At 45.5% G+C, this 22,658-nt stretch overlaps 1 protein-coding gene across 4 annotated transcripts in view; it reads left to right on the forward strand.

Annotated features, from left to right (window-relative positions):
* The window catches only part of Plpp4 (phospholipid phosphatase 4), a 131,992-nt gene that overhangs the window by 27,897 nt on the left and 81,437 nt on the right, over positions 1 to 22,658 (forward strand). For all 4 annotated transcript variants that reach the window (XM_087560205.1, XM_087560213.1, XM_087560209.1 and 1 more), the window contains 1 exon segment: positions 21,432 to 21,540. In XM_087560205.1, the coding sequence (XP_087416331.1) occupies positions 21,432 to 21,540 (109 nt within the window).

Raw genomic sequence — 22,658 nt, forward strand, 5'->3', positions numbered from 1 at the left:
AATTGTAGTGTTTTTACTGTATGTACCAAGCTTTCAGCTCTATGGAGCACAATGGTTTAATTTCAGAAGACAAAAGCTTTTAATACTTTACCTTCCATTATTTCTCGGCACACAAGAATTAAGTTATTATATCTTTGGATTGTATTGCATAAGACAGATAAGAACTTTCATCTTATTAATGTGAACATTTGTCTTAATTTTTAATCATTATTTTAATCTAGAATAATGTCTAACAAAGATTTTTTTTCAAAGAAATTTCTTTATGAGATTTACCACCAGTGACTGTCTGATTTGCATACTTGCAAATATACGTGCATACCTCTCTTCCCGTGGGGATTTATCAATGAAATGGGTTGTTCTCGGAAGTGTTTAAGGAGCCCAGGGCTCCCTGGGTATGTGAGCAGCTCTCCAGTGTTCAGCTCCTGAGTCTTCTGTGTGCCTGGGAACTTGGTAGATTGCATCCTATTGTAACAGCAGGATGGTCTGGGTAGGTGGGGCCCAGGTGAGAGAAGTTTCACTGCTCTTTGTGTGTTGGCTCCAGAAGTACAAAGGTTACAGTCTTGTAGACTCAGTTCTTACAGGTGGGGCAGGGAGTGCTAGCTGGGGCTGTTTATCTGGGGCACAACTGGAGGTCACTGCCCCGAGTAAGGCTTGGAGACTCTGAATCTGTTCTCTTCCGTGTAAGGATCTTGTCAGCAACTTGAAGGCAGACTTATCAAACTTAAATAAATGACACAAAACTGTCGTGGAAGACTAATATGTCAGATAATAAAATCAAGATTCCTAAAACTCCTGACAGGAGTGATAGGCCTCTGACTAGCAAGATAAATCCTCCCAGGATTACACTTGAAGTCCGTAGCAGGCTTGGGCAGAGTTACCAGTGCCTGCCTGCCATGGAAGACACACCGGCAGTTTGGGAACCTAGGAAAGGCTGAGGGTTTTCCAGATGCTAATTTTAAGCTAATTTTAAGTTAATTAGGCCCTAACTGTGATCAACAGCTGCTCAACTGCCCTACGGCTGTTCTCATCTTCCCTTTTACTGGAGGGGACAGCCCCTATCTCTTTCATCTCCCCTCAACTTGTCAGGACTCCTGTCACAGCTGGCTTCTTCCTTTCTAGTTTTCCCTGACCGGCTCAACACACTCACTTTGTTGTCCTTCCAAGTGTCTCTCTCCCTAACTTGTCCTACTCTGTGGCCAGCATCTAGTGGTTTGTCTTGCTGTTTGGACACAGGGCTCTCAAAGGTCAGGGACTGGATCTGCCTTATCAGGTGCTCTACTCTGAGTAGAGACATCAAGACTGGCACAGGTGCCATGACTCTTAATAGATCTGGGAGCAGTGACAGGATTGCAGTCAGAGGGTGCTGAAGAGGTTGTGTGGACGCCTCTGAAAGGCTTCCGGGCAGTTCTGCAGACATGGGGAGAAGGGACACTTTGTTTTCTTGAATGAAAGAGCTTTAGAACAATTGGAGTATCTGTGAACCGCCATCTGCCAACCTCCAGTGCAGAACTCGGGAACGGGCTCAGAAAGTAGAAGTGTGGAGTCGAGAGACAGTGAGAAAGGAAGTGTGCATGCACCTGTTTATTTATCCAGAGCTCCCCCAGTCAGGAAGCAGTTTATATAACCTCCCACCAGGCTTGGCGCTATTACTGTCTCAGTGAGGCAGAGGACACTGAGGCCTTCTGCAAAGCTTATGAGGGAGCTAGTCTTCGGAGGCTCTCTCTCTAAGGCTGAGACCTGCTTGTGCTTCCACAGCTCTCCAGTGCCTGGGGGAGAGACTTTTTAGTTTGTGGCCTTTGTAGACTTTGTGTCTGTTGGTAGACCCCTTGTCTGCCCCCTCTATTCATGTTTTTGGGTCAACAGCTGACCCCTTCACTGACTCACCTTAAAATAGCACTAGTCAAACTAATAGCAAACATACTTCTTGAGGAAGTGTGATGATGGAAGGACTTTCCTGACCAGAAGTTAGATGGCCTGGTTTGAGTCCTTGCTGCCACTTGCTGGCAACGTCGTCACAGTCCAAACACTATCTCCCTGCCTGAAGTGTAGTTAGTCTCCGGTTTCGTAAGGTGCTTGTCATAGGCATCTTCTTGACATAAGCTGACTTCTTTGGGGAATCTCAGTGGGTTGCTCATTGCCATGCTAGGTAGAACTCTGTTGTCCAGCCAAGGATGTTGCAGCTCAACTGGTACGGCGCTTGCTTAGCATACACAGAGTCCTAGGTTTAATCCCCAGCGCCTCCTTAAAGAGGCATGGTAGCATATACTAATAATCCTAGTACCTGGAAGGCAGAGGCAAGAAGGTTCAGACATCCAGCTTCATCCTTGGCTACACAGGGAGTCTGACTAGCTATCTGTGTGTAGTGTGTGTTGCCTCCCAACCTTCCCTTCATCATCAGATTTTGGATCAGAGAGAAACGAGGGCCGCAAATCAACAAGTTCTCTGGGCCTCGTGCCTATGTGGGAGGACTCTTTGTCCCTGTTTTCAACTGTTACGGAGGTTCTGCTGTGGGTGTGTGCACGTGCGTGTGCATGTGTGTGTGTGTGTCTGTGTGTGTGTGTATCAGTATACAAATGTGCACTCATATGTGCACACAAGTGTGTATCAAGGTGTAATTGACATTTCCTAGTTTCCTTCCATAACCAGAAACGGTTACAGAGCATTTATTGAGGTTCACCCATGAGTGTATGCAAGTTTCCTTTGTTAAATGACAGAGTGAGACGAGCCATTCACGCAGACCTAGCTGGTCCTCAGAGAACACAGAGGATGACGCCCTTGCTCTCCTGGACTTCCTGTGCTAATTTGGCAAGAAAGACATTTACACAGAAGTGCACAGTTACACCACAGCGCAGTGAATGTCAGCACACGGTCAGAGACATTAGAATTGATGGGGAGAGGGAGGGCTGATGTGGACAAGGAGTGTACCTATTTAATAACAGAAATGTCAAAGCAAACCTGGCAGAAAAATACTGTTTGCCTGGAGCCCTGAGGAAGTGAAGTGCAAACTGTCCAAGGATCCAGTGTTGGGGAAAGCATTCCAGGTACATTGTAGGTGGGAGGAACAACAAGGGACAGTTCCTGACATGCCACATAAGTTAGCACTCTTGGAGGCCTTGTGGCTGGAGTCTGAAGACAGTGGAAGCTTCTAGTGACTGGACAGGAGAACTCAGGTCCTAGACATGTCCATTGCCTACACCCCTCATTCTCACTATCAAGTCCTTGGAGGCAAGGACCATTGTCCCAGATGAGATGCAGATGGACTCTAGACGTTGGGATAGGACAGGAAGCAGACCATGCCGTAGATCTAGAAAGGAACTTCGGTTTGTTATCATGTTGCCTTTGGCTGGGCGAGACCTGCCTTGTATCTCCTGCTTCTAGTTTTATGATCAAAGCCAAAGCTGTGGGGACTCTTAATGGAAGCAGTAGCACACGTATACATGCATGCATGCACAGATGTGCACACGCACACACACAGGCATGCACACATGGTTTCTGATGCTGGGTTCTGTGTATTTCTACTTTGAAAGGTGAGAGATCCGTTGTTACTGGTGCATTGAGATAGGAAATGAATGTGGCTAAGATCAAGTCAAAGAGAAAATTCCAATAAGAGGAGATGAGGAAAGTTAAAAGAATAAAGAGGCATGCCTTGTTGGTCTCTTTGGTCATAGGTGGCTCCTTGGCAGGGTGTGCCACCCTGGCTGTCCTGGACTGGGAACCCCGGGTTAATTGCTCCACCGGGTAAGGCAGGGTGAGAGTGAGTCCGAACAGCAACCAGCTACTCCAGGTGCCCTGCCCCGCTGTTCTCTGTTCCTGGAACTCATGAAATGCACAGACAGCTGTCCCCTTTTATGGGGTCACTAAGGTTTAGAGCGGCTGGTGTCACCTCTAGATCATGTCACATCTAGTGGCCAGGTTGACACCAAAGCCAACTCTTCTGGGACTCTCATCACTACAGAGCCAATGGGTGACTATAAGGCCAGCCCCATCAGGAATTCGTTTTCTTTCCATTTCTGTCATTTTTAAGTTTTCTTGCTTCTTCCAAAATGATTCTTTAAGAGACATAAAACTTGAACCTACTTTCTCTCTCATTCTGTCTCCGCCTTCTTCCCAATAGTGGAGCCCATTAGCTGTTATGGGCATGGGCTCTGGAGTCTGAGAACCTCCATTTGACCATCTGTAAAATGGGCTCAATACTAATCCACAGTTCATAGTGGTTGAGAAAAGGCATATGGATTTGAAGTATTCAGAATACTGTGCAATACTTAGATAGAAGCTGTTACAAATAATATTGTTTTGATACCTTAATTAGTATAGGAAGGAGGATGGCTCCTCAGGTCTCAGAGTTGTTAGCAAAAATGGAGGGACATGGTTTTCACCATGACTTCTCAGCCTCCATGGGGGTGCATTGGGGAACTCAGGATGTTTATCCTGACTAGACAGGGAGAGAGTTCTCACTTGAGGCCAGGTTACTGTGGGTTCCCAAGTACAGCAAGTCCAAGGAGCTTGCTAGTTTTGGAACGGGGGTTCACAAACACTTATGTGTTACTTCCCCTACCTGCCTGGAAGGCAGCCTGCCTGAGATGTTTCCAGCAAGAGGTCCATGCTCACCAACAGAGATGGGTGAGCCCTGGCTCACTATAGGACTCACAATGTATCTGCAGGCTTCTCCTTCACTGTCTCCATTACATAAAAATTTTCCATGCAAGTAATTGCAGAATGGGGTAACAAGGAGATAATACGGGGAGGTAATTGTGGATAAATCAGCTTGATTACATTCTTTCCCCAAACTTGATTACCTAAATTCGCAGTGCTGTACAAAAATCTTAGAAGCCAATTAAGACCTTCCAATAAGGACTGCAGATTCTGGGGAAATCTCTCCTATGTCCAGCAGGTCTGGCAACAAGTGAGGAAAGGTGAGAACAAAGCTGTTGCTTCTGGGCTTTTTGTATTTCAGGATGAGCAGGGGAGTGGTGCCATGGCACTTACAGCAGGGTGATTATGTGTCCAGATGGGAAGGTGACTCCTCTGTGGACTTGGCGTGCAGTATGTTAAACGCCCCTCTGGTGTTTCACACTGGGTTTTCTGACTGGCAGCCAGAGGGAGGGAACTCTGGTGACCTGCTCTTAGTTCTGGTAAGAATACCACATGTTCCTATTTGGGCCTCATTTTGCAAGTTTAATAGAAAACCTTTGGGTCCATAGCTAGAGGCCCAAAGACAATTGGAGATCCAATCCAGAAGCGAACCTAGAGATTCCTAGAGGACTCCTCTGTACACTTTGATTTTTTTCAAAGCCTACTTTTAATGGTGGTTTTAAATGCTTTAACCTCCCTTCTAGCCTACCACCCACCAGAGGTAGTGGGAAAGAAATGATATGGGGGAATTAGACCCGTTTAGAAATTGTTTTTGGAATAACTCCCATCTGGGTTGTCAGTAAATCAGCAGTTCAGTTCATAGCAGCATCTCGATCCACTCAACATCTGTCCAGTTCAGTAGGGTTGGGATAGCAGCAGTGGGAGCACCACCTAACAGAAACTGCTAGGCCTCAGCCAAATCAGGAGGGATCAGGACCTAGAAGGACACCAGTGGAAGTTCTCTGCTGTGTGTCTCTTAGTGAAGGGAAGATCAGTGTGAAGAGGTGAGGACTAGAAGTGTTGCACAGCTAGCTCTATAAGCAAGCCCCTCTCACAGTCTGTCACGTCTCATTTATACTCCCTCCAAACATTCTATGTCCCCCACGGGTTTACTTCATCACTCTTCTTGCCTTAGCATGTGAGTCTTCCTAGCAAAACTCCACATGAGTCTGTATCAGCTGACATCACTCTTCCAACCGGCCTGAGTCTGCAGAAGCAGCACAAAGCTGCAGCACACCACCAGAATTTTCTCAGTGCGTTTCTCTCTGTGGAGTCCTGACAAATGGAGCTCAACTACGCAATGTAAGGTAGATCAATAACGCGTGTAGTTAACAAAGAATCCTTCATCACGTTATCTTTCATGTGCTTGCTTTAGCAGAAAATCCTCTAGCCTTTCACCAGTGTCTGCTTCAGGGAAATGTTCCTCCATGTGTCTGCTTTAGCAGAACATCCTTTCACTGCTTCAGGAAAACCCTCCTTCACATGTTTTCCCCAGCAAAACACCACCCGACACAACTGACGTTCCAAAGTATTGAATAGGGAATCTAGAGATGCATAGGAAAAAATCCCTGGAAGTCAGGGCTCTCAGAGCAGAGGTCGTCTGCATAGAATAAATGTCAGGTCACTAGATAACCTCATGGGGGTGACCACCGTGGAGGGAGGGAGGGAGGAAGGGAGGGAGGGAGGGAGGGAGAGTTGGGAAAGAGTAAATGAGTAGAAAGAGCAGCAAAGAACAGGAGTATCAGTGCTGACCCCTACTAGTGGGACCCTAGCTTGTGAAGTGACTCCATGTTTATTATGTATTGGCACATGGGTGGGCATCATCATACACCAAACTAAGGAAGGAGTAAGTGAAGGGCAGACAGCAGCTGTTCTCACTGAACTTGCCTCCCATGTGCAGATTGCCACACCTGCTGGAACTCTTTTTATAGATGATAACCAGGACACACAGAAGTGAAATGATTTGGTTAAGTTCGGCCCAAGGAGGTGGATCTCAGAGCCCACACAGGCTTTGCCCTTTAACATGTAGTTATCTTTCAAGTGGGTGTATGGGTTTCTAAATAGTATAGTGTCCATCTCACCCATCCAAGAATAACAGCTTGGGTGGGTGGGTGGCTTTCAAGCAGAAACAAGGTAGCCGTAGGATGAGTCAGGGCAAGTTGGCTCCCAGGGCTTGGGTCTGTATCCTCATATTGACTGGGGGCTCTGGTTACCCTATTGTGTCCCCCATGGTTTCAAGCTGTTACATTCATCCCACCCATATTCAAGGTAAGCCTTTCTTCTCCAGATAAACTTTCCTGGAAACACCCTCAGAGACTGGGCCAGAAGTGTTTCCATGGTGGTGTTTTCCTATCAGCTTGAAAAACAGGATTAACTACCACAAAAGCCCACTTGCCTCTAAAGCACACTTCATATGAGAGGAGGTCCCCAACACAAATAGGGCGGACATCTACCTTGTGTACAATAGGACAGCTGCTTCTATTGAGGTAGAGGGGTGCAGACCCAAGGTAACCAGACCAGATTCTTTAACAAAAGCCAGAAAGTTCAGGTCTTGATGTAAAAACTCCCAGTTTTTAGACATTGGCTATGAATTGCATTTTTTATAACACTGAGAAGACTAAACCCAATCTAGCAGCAGGCTTTTCATGGGCCGCTAGCCAGCAGCCTCTAACTAAAGCTCGTGTAGCAGAGGGATGCTTCTTTACTGAGACAGCTGCCACAGACTCATTTCTTAAGGCACTGGTTCAACAAATGTTTATCGACCACCTACAATGTGCCAGGCATTGTACTAAAAGCTAGTGGTGCAGCCATAATCAAAAGCAGATCATGGGCTGGAGAGATGCCTCCATGGTTCTCAGCACCCACATGGAGGCTCACATGTATCTGTAACTCCAGTTCCAAGGGAGTTCAAGGGATCTGAGATCTCCCTTTGGCCTCCATGGGTACGAGGTATGCTTATGCTACACATACACATACAAACATGCATACATACATACATACATACATACACATACATTCATATATACATACACACATACATACATCACACACATACATATGCACGCACTCATGCACGCATGCACACACACACATACATATGTACATACTTACATACATAGAGGCAAACTCTCCTATACATAACATAAAGCAGGTTTCACAACTTCGTGTTGCCTATTTAGAACTACTGTTTTTTCTCCCATGGCTTTGGATCTTTGCAGCAATGGCAATGGCCTTGTGATTTCCTATCCCCTTTGGAAGATTTCAAGTGAGCAGTTTAACCTCCTCCATGGAGCCCAGTTGTGTCAACCAGCAGCCATTGCTGAGCCCTGACTTGGACTCTGAGTCACAGATACCAGCAAGATGATGTCTTCGGGTGCACTCCGTCAAGGTTCTCAGGCCCATAGCACTTTCCACATCACACTGAGGAGTTGAGTTTGCACGAGGGTGACTATAAAAACACCCGGTGATGCTTAATATTCAAAAATCATTATTATTATTATTATTATTATTATTATTACTACTATTACTATTATTATTATTGGTAAGGGACAAATTTGAATTCTCCTTTGCCACTTAGAAACAACAAGTGCAACTGTTTCTCAGGTACAGGAGTTGGTTCACAGGGCTTATGTCCCACGTGCTCGTTATCAACCCTGTGGTCCTGCTCCTCTCTCCTATGGGATTGTGGGCTGTCCCCAGGTCTGGGCGCTCTGCTCTGTAGGTGTTCCATTTTCTGCATTTACAAGCCCTTCCAAAAACCATGCGAGGAGAGCACAGCCTTAAGCCTCCTATAGGCGGGAGAAGTGATAAGTCTAGAGAGATGCTAAAGCTGAGGGGGTGATGGTGTTGGTTTCAGGGTCGTTGGGAGGGATGCTGGGTAGCACTATGGAGACCTAATGCCTCTACACTGCTGACCAGTGGTCTCAGGAGAACTTACGTTACAGTGGAGGGAATTCTCAGACAAGCTGCCCAGTCCCCTGGTCCACAAATGGTGCCCTCTCCCTTGTGTTTTAATTAAAACAGGCTCAGAACCTCCTTCAAATGGTTTCCTCTTTTCCGTGTTCCCCTGACTACTGAATGGAGTTCTCTCTTGCTTAGCGTTCTGTCTTGTGCAGTGGCCTTCCTGGGATCATGCTGTAGCCTGGTTCAAGGTGTGTTTGTAGAAGAAGAGTGTGCAAGCTTTCGGTTTCAGAGGTCCTGCTCCCACCAGCTTACTTAGCAACTCTCATCTTCTCCACACATTCTCCATCCCACTTATTTCTTTTGAGTCAGGGACCTACTGTATAAGTTAGCCTGGCCTCAATCTCGAAATCTTCCTGCTTCAGCCTCTCAAGCACTGGGATTACGGATGTGTGTCATCATGCCCACTACTCACCCTCCGCCTCTGAGATACTGTTTCTAGACTGTCCTGGACCAATGTTTTCTTCTGAAACAGTTCAGGCATCCAGAACAGTCGAAGAGTAGGATGATCCCCACGTGGCCCAGTTAGAGCTGGCAGTTGTCAATATTCGTCACACTCACCTCACGCCTGGGTGTTTGTTTTCCTGAACACCTGCAGATGAATAGCTGACACTTCATGCTCCTGAGCTCCCTGGAAGCTTTGGGTGCTTCTGCAAAGGGAGTGTGCTTCCACATGTCCCTGTCCCCACTGCAGTGAAGGACACCAGTCCTTCCTTTGTCAGTAATGTCCTTTGGTTTACCCCAATCATCCTCAAGGTTAAGAGCTACATTTTTAAACATTTTTAATTTTAATTTTTACTTATTCTCTTTGTATCCTGCTCACTGCCTCCTCCCAGAAACGCCTTCCCACAATCCTCCTCCCATCCCACAGTCTACATGTTTAGGATTGGGATTCTTCTCCCCTGAATGTAAGCATACCATTTGTGGAGGTGTTTTGTTTCCTTTTAGTTTTTGGTCTTTGGTCACTGAGCTTTGAGCTAGTCTACTGTCTTCCTGCGTTCATCTCATTGTTCCTTGTCTGGTCTGGTTTTGTCCTTGTTGGGTCTGAATTCTTGGTGAGGTTTGGGGTTTAAGTGCTGGGGAGAATGCCCAATGGAAATGCTTTATTAGTAACAAAACCGTTCTGACAAAGTAAGTAGCAATACCAGTCTAAGGAAGACGGGGTCTTACAGCTCATTGTTGTGGGAACGACATAAAGGTGGGTGTGTGAAACACTTGGCCACAGTATGTCTAACGTCAACAAGCAGGAAGAGAGGACAGCAGGCAGTCAGCTTGTTTTCTTCTCTTCTTGTTTATTTATCTCTGGACTCCGGCCCAATGGATGCTGCTACCTATGCTCAGGGTATGTCTTCTCTGCAGTTAAACCTCTCTGAAAACTCCTTTAGATACACCGAGAGTCATGACTCTTAGAGATTCTAAGTCCAGTCCGGTTGACAGTGATGACGTCATGCACACACTTCATTTCACATTGGGTTGGTGCAGAAAGAACAGTCCTCAGACCCACTCTCAGTGACCAGAGAGAGGGACTGCACATCAGTGAGCATCCGGGATCTGAAGAAGACTTACACTAGCAGTGTTGTTCACTCGTGCAGCTTGTTTCTGGTTCATTCTTTCCTAGTCTCTCTATCTCCCACACCTAAGAGCTAGACAGATGAACAACATCTCCTGGCTTAGACCACATATCCCGTCACTGGCCTGCTCTTTACCCAGTCCTAGGCCAGTGTGCTTAGGAGAACATAGTTGTGTGTGTTACTTGTACATTATCCACCCAGTATGGAAGGAGGGATTCCTAATGTAGGGACTTAGAGAGTTGGGGGAGGAAATTCTGACCTCAGGTTTTGAGGATGAGCACAGGAGATGTGTGACTCTGGACAGAGTTTATGTGTCGTAGACACATCCAGGAAGAGGACAGCGCATGCTGTGAAAGGCCATCCAACAGCAGTGTAACGGGTGGGGACTGGGTCATGTTCCCAGAGGAGAGCTGAATATAGACTGACAGGGAATGATGACTCGATATTCAGGAATAAGCAGAAACCGTCTGGCTCCTTACTAGGACTTATTTTGGGGGAGTCCAGGAGACACTATTCCTGGAATCAGAGTAGTAGACAGACTTGTGATTAAGATTTCTAAAGCCCTTCTGGTGTCAAGTGTTGTGCTCAGTCATGCCGTTAAGTCTTGATTATACTTCCCACTGTCCAAATGTCACACCCATGAGCCAACACATTTCATACACGTGCCAACTATCTGAGGTAGGTGCTGCTCTCAGAGTCACCTCACAGATGGGGAAAACAAAACTGGAGAGATGAGGAGCCCAAGATCACATGGCTGATTGAAGAAAAATGGATATGCAAGACAGCTATTCGTCCCCAGAGTCTGTAGCCTCAGCTAAACTGGCACGTGTGTCCTGGCTTTGCTACGAATGCCACTTACTTCTGTGAAGTCACTTCTCATACTCCTGTTGGGATGCTGATCTCAGAACGAAAGGAAAAGGTGACACCCGGAGCCGGTCCTCATTTGTTCTAGAGCAGATGGCATTGACACAGTTCTTCACACCTGGATGAGGGCAGGCTATTTGACTAAATAAGCTGCTTCATGGGAAGCCACTTTCTGAGTCGCAAGCAGGAAGGCATTGGTGGGGATGAATGATATCTTGAGTCTTATTTTCTCCTTCTGGTGGTTCCCAACCCTTTGGTAAACCTCTATCCCCCAAAATATTTACATCATGATTCATAACAATAACAAAATTACAATTATAAAGTAGCAAAAAAAAAAACCCAATTTTATGGTTGGGAGTCACCATACCATGAGGAGTTGTATTAAAGGGTCATGGTATCAGGAAAGTTGAGAACCACTGCTCTCCATCCTGCCTGTACTTCTAGATCTCTCTCCCCACCCCCACAGAAACTCATGCCCTATGCATGTCCTGCTAGTCACACTGAGTGAGTGAGGCCGGAGACCAGTATGCAGGAGACATAGGGAGGAATGAGACCCCTGGCTTCCTTAAGCTTGCAGCATACGCCCCCAAGGAATAGTAGGCACTGATGGGCTGAGCTGTGTGGACTGTCAGTGAGACGGCTCAGTTAGCACAATCACTCACCAAGTTAGCCTGATGATGACCCGAGAGAATCAACTCCTGGATTGTCTTCTGACCTCTGACCTCTGACCTCGGCACTCACACCATAGCATTCATGTACCTATAACAACAACAACAACAACAATAACAACAACAACAAATATTTATAAAAACAAAAATATAAACAATTACTTAAATTTATTATTATTATTATTATTATTATTATTATTATTATTATCGTAGTAGTAGAGTAGTAGTAGTAATAGAGTAGTAGTAGTAACAACCCATTTACCCATTTAAAAAATCTGCCGGACCTAAACAGGCATCCCATGTCTTGTAGCTTCAGTGTACTTGGTTCTGAACTGAACAGTCAGTTCTCGCCCAGAGGTCATTTTGAGGATTACTGAAGTTACTTTGAAAAACACTAAGTATAGTGCTTGGCACAGGACAGTGCCCAGTGTGCTGATTAGTTCTGCTTGTGATTCTAATTGGTACTTTTGAACCTGGGGGTCTCCAAGGATTCAGACTCAAAGGAAGACCCATCTGGAGTCTGGCTGCTGCTTTACTGGCTCAGCGATAACCCATCAATATGTTCTCTCCACAACTGCCTCCCACCCCTTGTTCCCAGGACTAATGAAAACTCTGATAGGCCTATCCCAGCAGGTGTGCAGCTGCCAGTGTCTTCTGCTGGCCACATTTGATGTCTGTTTGTACGGCCCACTGGAGAGCAAGAGTCAATTGTGCAATTAGGAACCAGGCTTCAGTGTTGGCTCTCACCTGCAAAACCCTTTTAGCACACATCGGTCTTTCCCTTATAGATCTCAAGGTTTGAAAACAGCTTTTCAGGACCCTCTTGGCTCATTAAGTGGCCAAAGTCAAGTGGTGGCTGTTACTACTCTTGTCTGAGTCACTCCTCAACACACAGTCCCATTGTCTTCAGGAGGACCTAAAGAAGGAGGCAACCCAGTCATCCTCCCATGGGAATCACTGCTGTTCACACTGGGAATTTTAGGACTCCAGACTAGACCCTAACATTTATCTCTGAATAAAGTGTTCACAGTGGCCCTGGAAAGTGTAGTCTCCGGAGGATTCAGGGGAATGTTGAAGTAGAAATTTCTGGATTCTTAACAACTCAATTGTGTCACATGATGTTTTTCTGGAACCTAGCTTGTGAGAGGGCACGTGATGTTTAGAAAGAATATAAATGGAACCCCACAGACAGTGAGAGGAGGCTCTTTCACCGCTACACCATACAACACTTGGTGCCTTTACTGGTCTTCTCTGGTCTCGCTTCTTTGCCGGTCTTCACTGGTCTTTGCTGGACTTTGATGGGTTTTGCTGATCTTTACTTCATAGAGAGAGAGGGGCACTGAAGAACTTCTTGTGCTATTCGGGCTGATTCAAGCTGCTTCAGGTGACTTGTGCCGATTCCGTGGAGCCCCTCGCTGTTTCTGTTGGCTTGAGCAGCCACTGCTGACTCTGGTTAGCATTTACTGTTGAACTGGCTTGCTGCTGTCTTGACAGCAAAGAGGGGAATGCCCCAAGGAACTAAACAGGTCCACAACCCCCTTTTCCTATTAACTTTCTTTCCCCCCTACCTCTGTTTGGTGGGCTAGAAGGGAGGTTGAAGCGTTTAAGAACCCTAAGTAAAGTAGATTTTGAAAACTCTAAGCCTGAAGAATATGAAATCTCAGAAAAAAATTAAATAATTCTTCTCATGCTACCCAACAGGCAAGTGCCGAGTCAGGGATTTGGACCAAGTCAATGCTCTGGCAAGTTCATATTTCTATAATTGGAGTAAAAATTAATAGTGGGGGGAAGGATAGAGAAATTCCTTCTAAATGTATGATTTTTACTATCCATAATCATCTTTTCTTGGGAGAGGGTTATGGACAAACATATTGGAAAATCTATGTGTTTATTGGCTGATATGGAGAGGAGATCTTTGATAATTTGTGTTTAAAGGAACATTAGCATCCCTTGGCCTGGAACATGCTATTTCAAAGTTCTACTAGTGATGTATTGAAATGGGCTATTCTTCTAGTTCCCAGATCTGGGCTGAATATGTTGTCATTCTCAATGAAATATGGCCCTGGCTTGTGTACTGGTGTGTGTGTGTGTGTGTGTGTGTGTGTGTGTGTGTGTGTGTGTGTGTGGAGAGAGAAAGAGAGAGAGAGAGAGAGAGAGAGAGAGAGAGAGAGAGAGAGAGAGAGAGAGATGAATAGATGTGAGATTGTGAGATTAGGGACACACCTTGTGCTTGTCTAGACTCTGGATTCATCTGGGATCCTCTACAGGTGGCCAACTTGTTAAGAGAGTAGAGAGTCCATGATGGTGGTATATATTCCCCCAGAATTGCACCTGATGCTTGGAGAGGAGTCAGGTAATTCAAGGAAGAAGGCAGGAGGAGGATGGGTGAAGATCCACCCAGAGGAAAGGGCATTTAGTTTCTATCATTTGATGTTGGCCTCACTCCCTTCTGCCTTAGGATTTTGCCTGTTTCTAGCTCTTCTGTCCCTTTTCTATCCCAGTAAATGTTAGTGGATTCTCTCTGCGTTTTAAACCATTGCATGCTTCTGCAAGCTTCCTTCTCACTTAAATCAGCTTTGGTGTATGTGCCTGCATTTGGATTTGTGCATCCTGTATGTGTGCGTGTGTGCGAGAGAGATGTACTTATGGGAAATTTAAATAAATAGTCTGTGCATGAACTATGTATGAATCAAGGGGAGAATTTCTGAGCATAAGATTAGGATCATGTCTGTAAAAACATATTCTGTGTATTTTCTGTGCTCTTCAAATTGTCACGAGAAGCTAGAAAAAGCGATTCTTCTTTGCCAAGAGGAAAGTAAAGCATGTGTAGACTCTGAGGACCGTCCCTCTCTGGCAGCAGGGAAGCCAGAGCATGGTTCCATTTTTGCCCAGAAAGTCACTTGATTTTTGACAGTTTTCATGAAAGAAAATGATACATTTGCACATTTATTTTAGCTTTAATAATATCTATTTACCTTTGTAGCAGTAGTAGAAACATCTTGACACGCAGAGTTCAGACATTTTCTTTTTGAGTGAACAGAGCTTGGCCATAGTTAACAGCCTACACATGCTTACAGTGAAGGAAGACTTCATTATTTGAAGGTTAGATTGATACCCTTACTGACCCTGGGCTTGTTGGGGACAATAAACATAATGTTACCACTTTATCTAACCAGTCTCATTGTACAACATTGATTTCTTTAAAGTGCGAGTGACTGACCCCCAAGACCTGCTGGACTTCTGCACTTCCTTCTGGGACAGGATTCTTTTCCCCATCAGACTTAAGGGAGCTTTAGGAGTCTTATTCTAGCATAAAGATTACTGTGGTACACAGTGAAGATCTAGGCATTGATCCATGCCATCTGCATGCAGAGGCCCCCGTGATACACACATGCTTACTTGAGAACTTTTATCCAAATGCAGGGAAGGGGCAGTCAAAATGGAGGTTCCACATCCCATATTTTGTCTGGTGGCTGGCCCCGACAGAGCTTTGGGGCGTTACAATGTTGTCATCTGCATTATATTCATTGGAAATAAAAGTAAGCTAAGTAATTTATACACCTGCCAGGGCTCAAAGAGATGTCCCCACGTTCTTCATCTTTTTCTTGCAAATCTAAGGATGTGGTCACCACGCTGGACAGGTGTAAGTTGATGTCAGATGTTTCCGATGCGGCTAGAGCCATTTTCCTTCAGGTAGAATGACCCATATTGCTGAGTCTTTGAGTGTCCATATATATTTTTAAAAATATATATTTTTTAAAAACACAAGTGGGGGTTGAAGTGATATTTGAAGCCTTACAGGATGAATGTAATTAGACATGAACATGACCTTCCTCACAGCCACAGTGGAGTTTCGGTGGTATCCCTGTTCTCTTCCACCCTCCATGGGAGGGCCTCTTTGGCCACTTTTTCTTTCCCTTCTCAAAGAGGACAGAGTTCCGTTGAGAGGCCATGGTCACTTAGGAGGACTAGCTTCTGAGTCTGTTGTTTATTTTGATGCTTAGCAGGTGCTGGAGGGCATGCTGGTTTTATAATTAAAGTGACATGACATTTCTTCTAAAATAATCTGAGTAGCTTCAAAGGGGATTCTGTCAACAGAAAAATAATACAAATCAGCCAACCTGGTCCTCAAACAGCCAGAGTTAGGAGGCCCTGGATTTTACCGAGACTATCTTGTCTCAACCCATAGCGAGCACACCAGTTCCCTGAGATTCGCTAAGTGGACGTTCAGGTTGCAGGTCTGAAGTTGAGACAGATTCCCCAGGTCATCATGCCTTAGTGCTCATGGTTTGATCTACAGTTATACTTCATACCATCATCAGGGAAGAAGCTTGCTAGAAACACCAGCTCCCAGGTGTCCTTGTACCTGGATCTGTAATCATAAGAGCCCCATGTGTATCCTGGACGCATTAAAGTATGGGATCCTATGACCCAACACACTGTTGGAAGTCTTCAGCCCTGGTGTAGTGGTAACTAGAGACAGTATCTCACAGCTCCACACCACACAGTGTGTGTGTGTGTGTGTGTGTGTGCACAAGTTACTGTATATGCATGTATGTGCAGGTATGCTTTGTGTGTATAGTTGCATATGGAGGCCAAAGGACCATTCTTTCTTTCGTCAGATGTCAGTTGTTCTCAGATGACCATCAACCTTGGTTATTTATTATTATTTCTTGAGACAGAGTCTGTCACTTTCCTGAAACACACTAGGTAGGCTTAGATGGCCAGTCAGTGAGCTCCCAGGATTCTCCTGTCTCTGCCTTCCTCAGAGATGGGATTATGGATGCTCACTCCTGTGCCTTGCTTTGTAGGATACCCGGATCAAACTCTGGTCTCCGTGGCTGTGCAATAAGCACCTTCCTGACTCCCCAGGAAGTCAGAACAGAACCAGAATTTTGACTTCTTGCTTTATAGTCTACTTCCAAGAATGCTTCCAGGGCTGTGTGTGCCCTCCCTTGGAAGCTCTGTTAATGTCTCCAGTGTTTTCTGTCCTCTACATGCCCTCTTCTGACCCCATTTGCTTTTATAAGCCCCCGGTCCTCTGAGCAGCTGCCTTCCTGTCTGGATTCTCTGAGGCAGACGCCAGTAGTTGGAGAAGGGACATCTATCTTTCTTAGTACCACTGGCCCCAGGGGATATGATTTGCCTGATAGATGTGGTTTTTTTTTTTTTTTTTTTTTTTTTTTTTTTTTTTTTTTTTTGCTTTTTTGTTTTTTTCTGCTCCATCGACTCAGGGTACAGTGAGGGATTGTTCAAAAGTCTCAGTCTTTGGCAGCATTTTACAAAACTCACACCTGACCTTTTGGAAGTAAAACCTTTAGACTGGGGACATAATTTGAGTAAAGTATTTGGCATGAAAGCATGAGCCCAGCATCCTTTTACAAAGAAGGGCACAGTGACATAATGTGCAATCCCAGTGCTAGAGAAGCAGAACGGGTGAACCCTCGGAGCTTGCTGCAGGCAGCCTAGCCTAGTGGGCATTCCAAGTCTCTTTGAGAGACCCCATGTCAAAAAAACAAGGGGACAACATATGAGGAACAATATTTGAGGTTAGTTATAGGTTGATGTCATTATGCAGGTGAAGGCAAGTACAGGATAGAACGAAGCCTGTCATTGGACAAGAAGGAAGCATGGACAGGAGAAAAGTTTTAGAGAGGAGGAGACCAAAGAAGGAGGAGAGCAGCCGAGAGAACATGGAGGCGAATGTTAAGATTCTCTCTGCACATTCACAGGTTGTTTTGACTATTCTTAAGAAATGGATGTGTACAGGATTTTGTGTGTCTAGATGGGCAAATTATATCTTATCAATTGGATCAGAGATTATTGTGTTGTGTGTTCTTTCATGTGGTGATTTAATTGAGTTCAAGAGAGCATGTGGTGGCAGGACACATTGGGCCGCCATGGAATTGGGATGTGTATGTCTGGCGTGGTGGCAACCTGCCTTGGGAACTAGATGGGCTCAGAGGGTAGCCATTGTCAGCATGATATGGAATGGAGCTTAGCAGGTGAGAGGCTTCGTTGACTGAGATGAAAATATCCCACAGATGCCATGTAGCCCTATGGTACCAGCACTAGTGTGGGATAAAAGAAGTGTTTTTGTTGTTGTTGTTTTGTTTTGTTTTTAATTTTACCTCAACAGTTAGTTGACCTCTGGCCTCCACTAACACGCATGCATGTATACATTAACACCATCAGAGGCAGGAGACAGAGAGGGAGAGAAAGACAGACAGAAAGAGACAGACACACAAAGACAGACAGAGACAGTGGGAAGGAAATTGTTCAGTGATGTATCTAAGTATCCTGGCCCTGTGGCCTGACTTGTGGAGAAGAAATGGGAGTTGAGGCTCTGGGGTCTCTGGCAGTGTCATCACAGTTTGTGTCACCCTGTGGGTAGCAGATGGTGCTTCAGTGGTGACTGGAGCCATATCCTGGACCACCTGCTTTTCTGTAGTTAAGATTCACTATACCTGTCAAGGGAAGGCATCTGTCTCCCTGCTTTGAAGACTTAAGACTCACACATAAGTGTAGGCATTGACGCTTTCATTGGTCTTCTCATTGTAACCAAGCACTTGACCTAAAAACCCTCAAGGCAGGAAGGGTCTTTCCTGGCTCATGGCTGGAGGATGCAGTCCACCATGGCAGGAAAGACAGACGCGGTTCTTCGATGCAGTAGCTAAGGCTGCTCACTTATATTCGGACAGATTGGGAAACTGTTGGGCCTATAAATGTCATGTGATCCATTTCCTTCAGCTGGGTTCTGCTTCCTAAAGGTTCCACAGCCTTCCAAATAGCAGCACTTCCTAGAAACAAAGTGTTCAGACACAGGAGCCCTTGGGGGTCATGGACATCTAAACTATGAAAATGGAATTGCATGACTGTCAAGGCTGGATCAGGGGAAGCCATCTAGCTTTAGTCTGCTTCTCTTAGGATGCAAGATAAAATTCTCAGTACTCAGAGACTTGCGGGGAATGTGTCATTTCTCCAGTTCAGCTCCAGCCACACTGCCAGCAGTGGGAGGCCAGCTCGATAATGCCTAGTACAGCACTCAGTTAACTACCGTCTCGGTCAATGTCAAAGGAGAGCAGCTAAGCAAGAGCTCTTCAGCTGGACCCACAGAATTTCCTGAGCCACAAACTCATGAGCAAAAATCAAATATTTTTGGATGATTTATTGTATGACCACAGTAATCAGAATATTCTAGAAGGTTTAGCTATCACGGGCAGCCTATGTGGAGTAAAATCATCTTTTAGACAAACGTTATTGCATTTCATTTCATTTAAAATGCTTCTAAAACATCCAGAGGTGGGGAGCAGGCTGTGACACAGTCAAAGAATATACTAAAAACTAGTGAAAACACACATTGGAGACTGGAGTGTGGTGGTAAATGGGAAAAAATTCTAATTTTTCGGCCCATGTTTAGTCTCTTCCCTTCCCATTTTATTTCTCTCTCCCTTTTCATTTCCTTTTTCCTCTATTCTTCCTTTTTCTTTTTCTTCTCCTTTCTCATATAGAGTCCAGACTAGCCTTGTTTGAACTCCAGCTCCTGCTTCCACTCCCCCAAATCTGGGACTCTAGGTGTGCACAATCACACAATAATCATATAGCCCTGGGAATGGGCCCTGGGGCCTTGTGCATGCCAGGCAAGCATCCACCAACTGAGCTTTGTTCCCACGCCCATGTGTGTTCTTCCAATTTATTTCCATTCCAGCTCTGTAAGATATGTTCAATTCACAGACAAGGAAACTGAACATCAGAGATATTAAGGAAAGCACTTTCCATGCCCCACACAGCCAGGGCTAGATCAAAACTCCAGGGCTGTCAACCAAGAAAATTAAGTCATCAAGTTTCTTGGCATCGAGAGTGCAGGACCCTTAAGGGATTACTGTGGTCAAAGCTGGAGCACGGGACCTGGAGAATGGTTTAAAATCCACACCCCTCAAGCCCTATCCATACTGTTAATACATCTGGCTAACAAGTCTCCAGGAGATTCTCACCCATATCCAGCTGTGGCCTCTGATTTAGTTCCAAGCTGCCCCATTGAAGGTGCATACACTGCAGCCCCACCAAGGGCAGTGTTTTACTAAGTGGCATAGAGTGGCTTCATGGAGGACTGTGCCAGGGAGCAGTTTTCTCATGCCCAGGGAAGTGCTCGCCGTATCATTGCTTTGGAGAAAGTACACGGGGCCCGGGGCCCATAGCAGTTTTGCAGACCCGGTTCTAGATGCACTTGGGATCCCATTCTGCAATAGACACATTCTGGGCTCAGGTTGGTGAGGGCTTGGCTGGTCTCTATGACAATTACTACACGGGCAAATATTTCCCAGGTGACTCTTTTTCAGTTGAAGGTGCCGTGGTCATAGGGCTGTTAAAGATACATCTATTCTTTTTGGAATTCCTAAGTACACATATTCTTAGCATGTAAAAGCCCAGTCACAGTTAGAGGTGATGGTGCAGAGAAGAGAGAACAGAAGGAAGGGCAGGGAGGCGTGTAGAAAGCGACGTGGAGGATTATGGGTTCTAAATGCACAGTAGAATTCATGGAGAGACTGCTCTGTTTGAGGGTATTACTGTGAAGCTGCTTAGAGTGTAAGCTTGGCAGTATCAGGGCCTCCTAGTGGGCCAGCATCCTAGGAGGCTCTCAGCTCACAGTCCTTGTATGGTCACTGCTGAAAATGTACATGAAAGTGCAGACAGACCACAATCCTATGACACCCAAGTTTAGTTTACATAGTGAGGTTGCAAGTCCCCAGTTTTGCTAGGACCTGGTTCTTGGATGACTGTCCCCCACCTTTTGCCTAAGGCAGGGAGAATATCTGAATCCAGGACTAAAACAGGAGTGGCTGTGAAAAGAACAGTTTCTAGATCCTCTTGGCTCGGATTCAAAATTTCTCAGCCAGGCAGGGGAAGACTGGAACCTCTTGATTCTCTGGCTCCCCGCCATTCATGCTTGAAACCGTTCTGAATGAAATTTAGGTGGAGGTGGGGCTGGAGATGTTGGACAGAGGCTGTTGGCTGAAGTCTGAAATTGGAAACTCATAATATTGCCTCCCCTCCCACCCCCCACACTTTTCATTTAAGCATTGCTTTTGGTTATCCAACTAATGAGGAGATAGCCCAGGCTGGAGAGTGTGCTGGATTCCTGTGGTAGGAGTAGTTCTCAGAGGGTAAAAAGATGAAGAGGAAGGTGCCTAGAGCTAGCCCATTAGCAGATTCAAAACATCCTGTTGCCTCATCTCCTTATCCTTCCTCTGCCCCCTAGTGGAGGGAGTGGCAGCAGCATGACCTCACCTGGGCAATATGAGGGAGGCCAAGACAGGTCCTGTCGTCCCCTTGTTAGGTCAGGGGAACCTGCTGAGTATCCGCTCCTGTCTCAGACCCACTTTGTTCTCAGGCACTGTGTGGACAGCCTGGCCTGACTCCACATGAGCTGCTGAGCTGAAAGCTCACGTTAGGAGCCTGAGTTCTTGGAGTCTTTGTAAAGCTATTTCCCAGGCTGTCTCCTTAACCAGGGAATGAGTTCTTGCTGCCTCGGGTGACAGGATGCCTCGGCGACACAGAGTCTCAGTGTTGTTTTATCTTTATCTGGTTGGAACTGGCTGAGGATCATCACTTGAACTCCCTGTTTTTCCCCTTTCCGGAAGTTGGGATTCTTCTGGGGGCATGCAAAATCCGGCTTCGCCTTTTCCATGGCCCCTGAGTGCTTAGCTGTCATGTCCTTTTCTCTGTTTTGTTTCAGTTTTACAGAGTTTTTGGATCCATTCCAGAGAGTCATCCAGCCGGAAGAGATCTGGCTCTATAAAAATCCTTTGGTGCAGTCAGACAACATACCTACCCGCCTCATGTTTGTAAGTACCATGATTGGGTGGCCAATGTGTCCACTACCCCACCTACACACCAAATGGGCTTTGACCTTTGCTGTTCCAGTTGAAGGTAGTTGGCAGCTTTAAATAAAGAGGGAGGTAGCCCATCCAATCGAAACTCACTTCCAGTCATGACAGGCACTGAGTCCTCACTTGCGGGATTGTGATTGTCCAACACTTTGGAAATAGAGGGGACTTACTTACCTGAGTTAACTTGAAAGTTTCCACATAGTGACAGTGTAGTAGAGATGGACTGGAAGCTAGTGACAAGAATTCCCTGTCCCTTCTCCTTTTGGGATAAGCCTGAAATTTTCCAACTTAGGCAATACAGAGAACTTTGCTAACTACTTGTCTGGTGACAAGATGACCCTTTGGTAGGGTGAGGAGTGGCTCATTAGGTAAAATTCCTGCCACCCAAGTGTGAGGACTGGAGATCAGATCCCCTGAACACATGTAAATTCGATGACCAGCCTGCAATCCCAGCACAGGGAAGGTGAGTCTTAGGGAGAGTGCTAGCTACACTAGCCAAATCACTAAGCTCTACGTTCAAGGGTGAGACCTTGCCCCAATATGTTGGGTGGAGTACCATTGAGGAAGGCATTTGATTTCAATTAGTGACCTCTATACATGCTACACACACTATACATGTACCAACACACAACAGAAATATACATATGTACACCATACAGCATACACCCAGATATCTATATCTATATCTATACCTATATCTATATCTATATCTATATCTATATCTATATCTATATCTATATCTACATCTACATCTACATCTACATCTACATCTACATCTACATCTACATCTACATCTACATCTATCTATAGCTATATCTATATATATGCCTATCCCATATCAACCACTAGACATTATCTATGTCTCTCTCCTAGAATGAATGAGGAAACACCCAATCAAGTGATGTATAGAATGGGGTTACTCTTCCATCCTTTCTTACCATTCAGCGATTACAGCCTTTTACCTTTCCCTCCCTGTGTTCCAGTGCATACGAAAGACTACCTCATATAGTCCTAGACTGTCAGAGAGGAAGGGGTCATTACTATCCACTGCTTGCCGGGTCAGAAGTGCACCC

The sequence above is a fragment of the Rattus norvegicus genome, chromosome 1 (genome assembly GCF_021556685.1).
Source record: "Rattus norvegicus strain SHRSP/BbbUtx chromosome 1, alternate assembly SHRSP_T2T, whole genome shotgun sequence".
Classification (NCBI taxonomy): domain Eukaryota; kingdom Metazoa; phylum Chordata; class Mammalia; order Rodentia; family Muridae; genus Rattus; species Rattus norvegicus.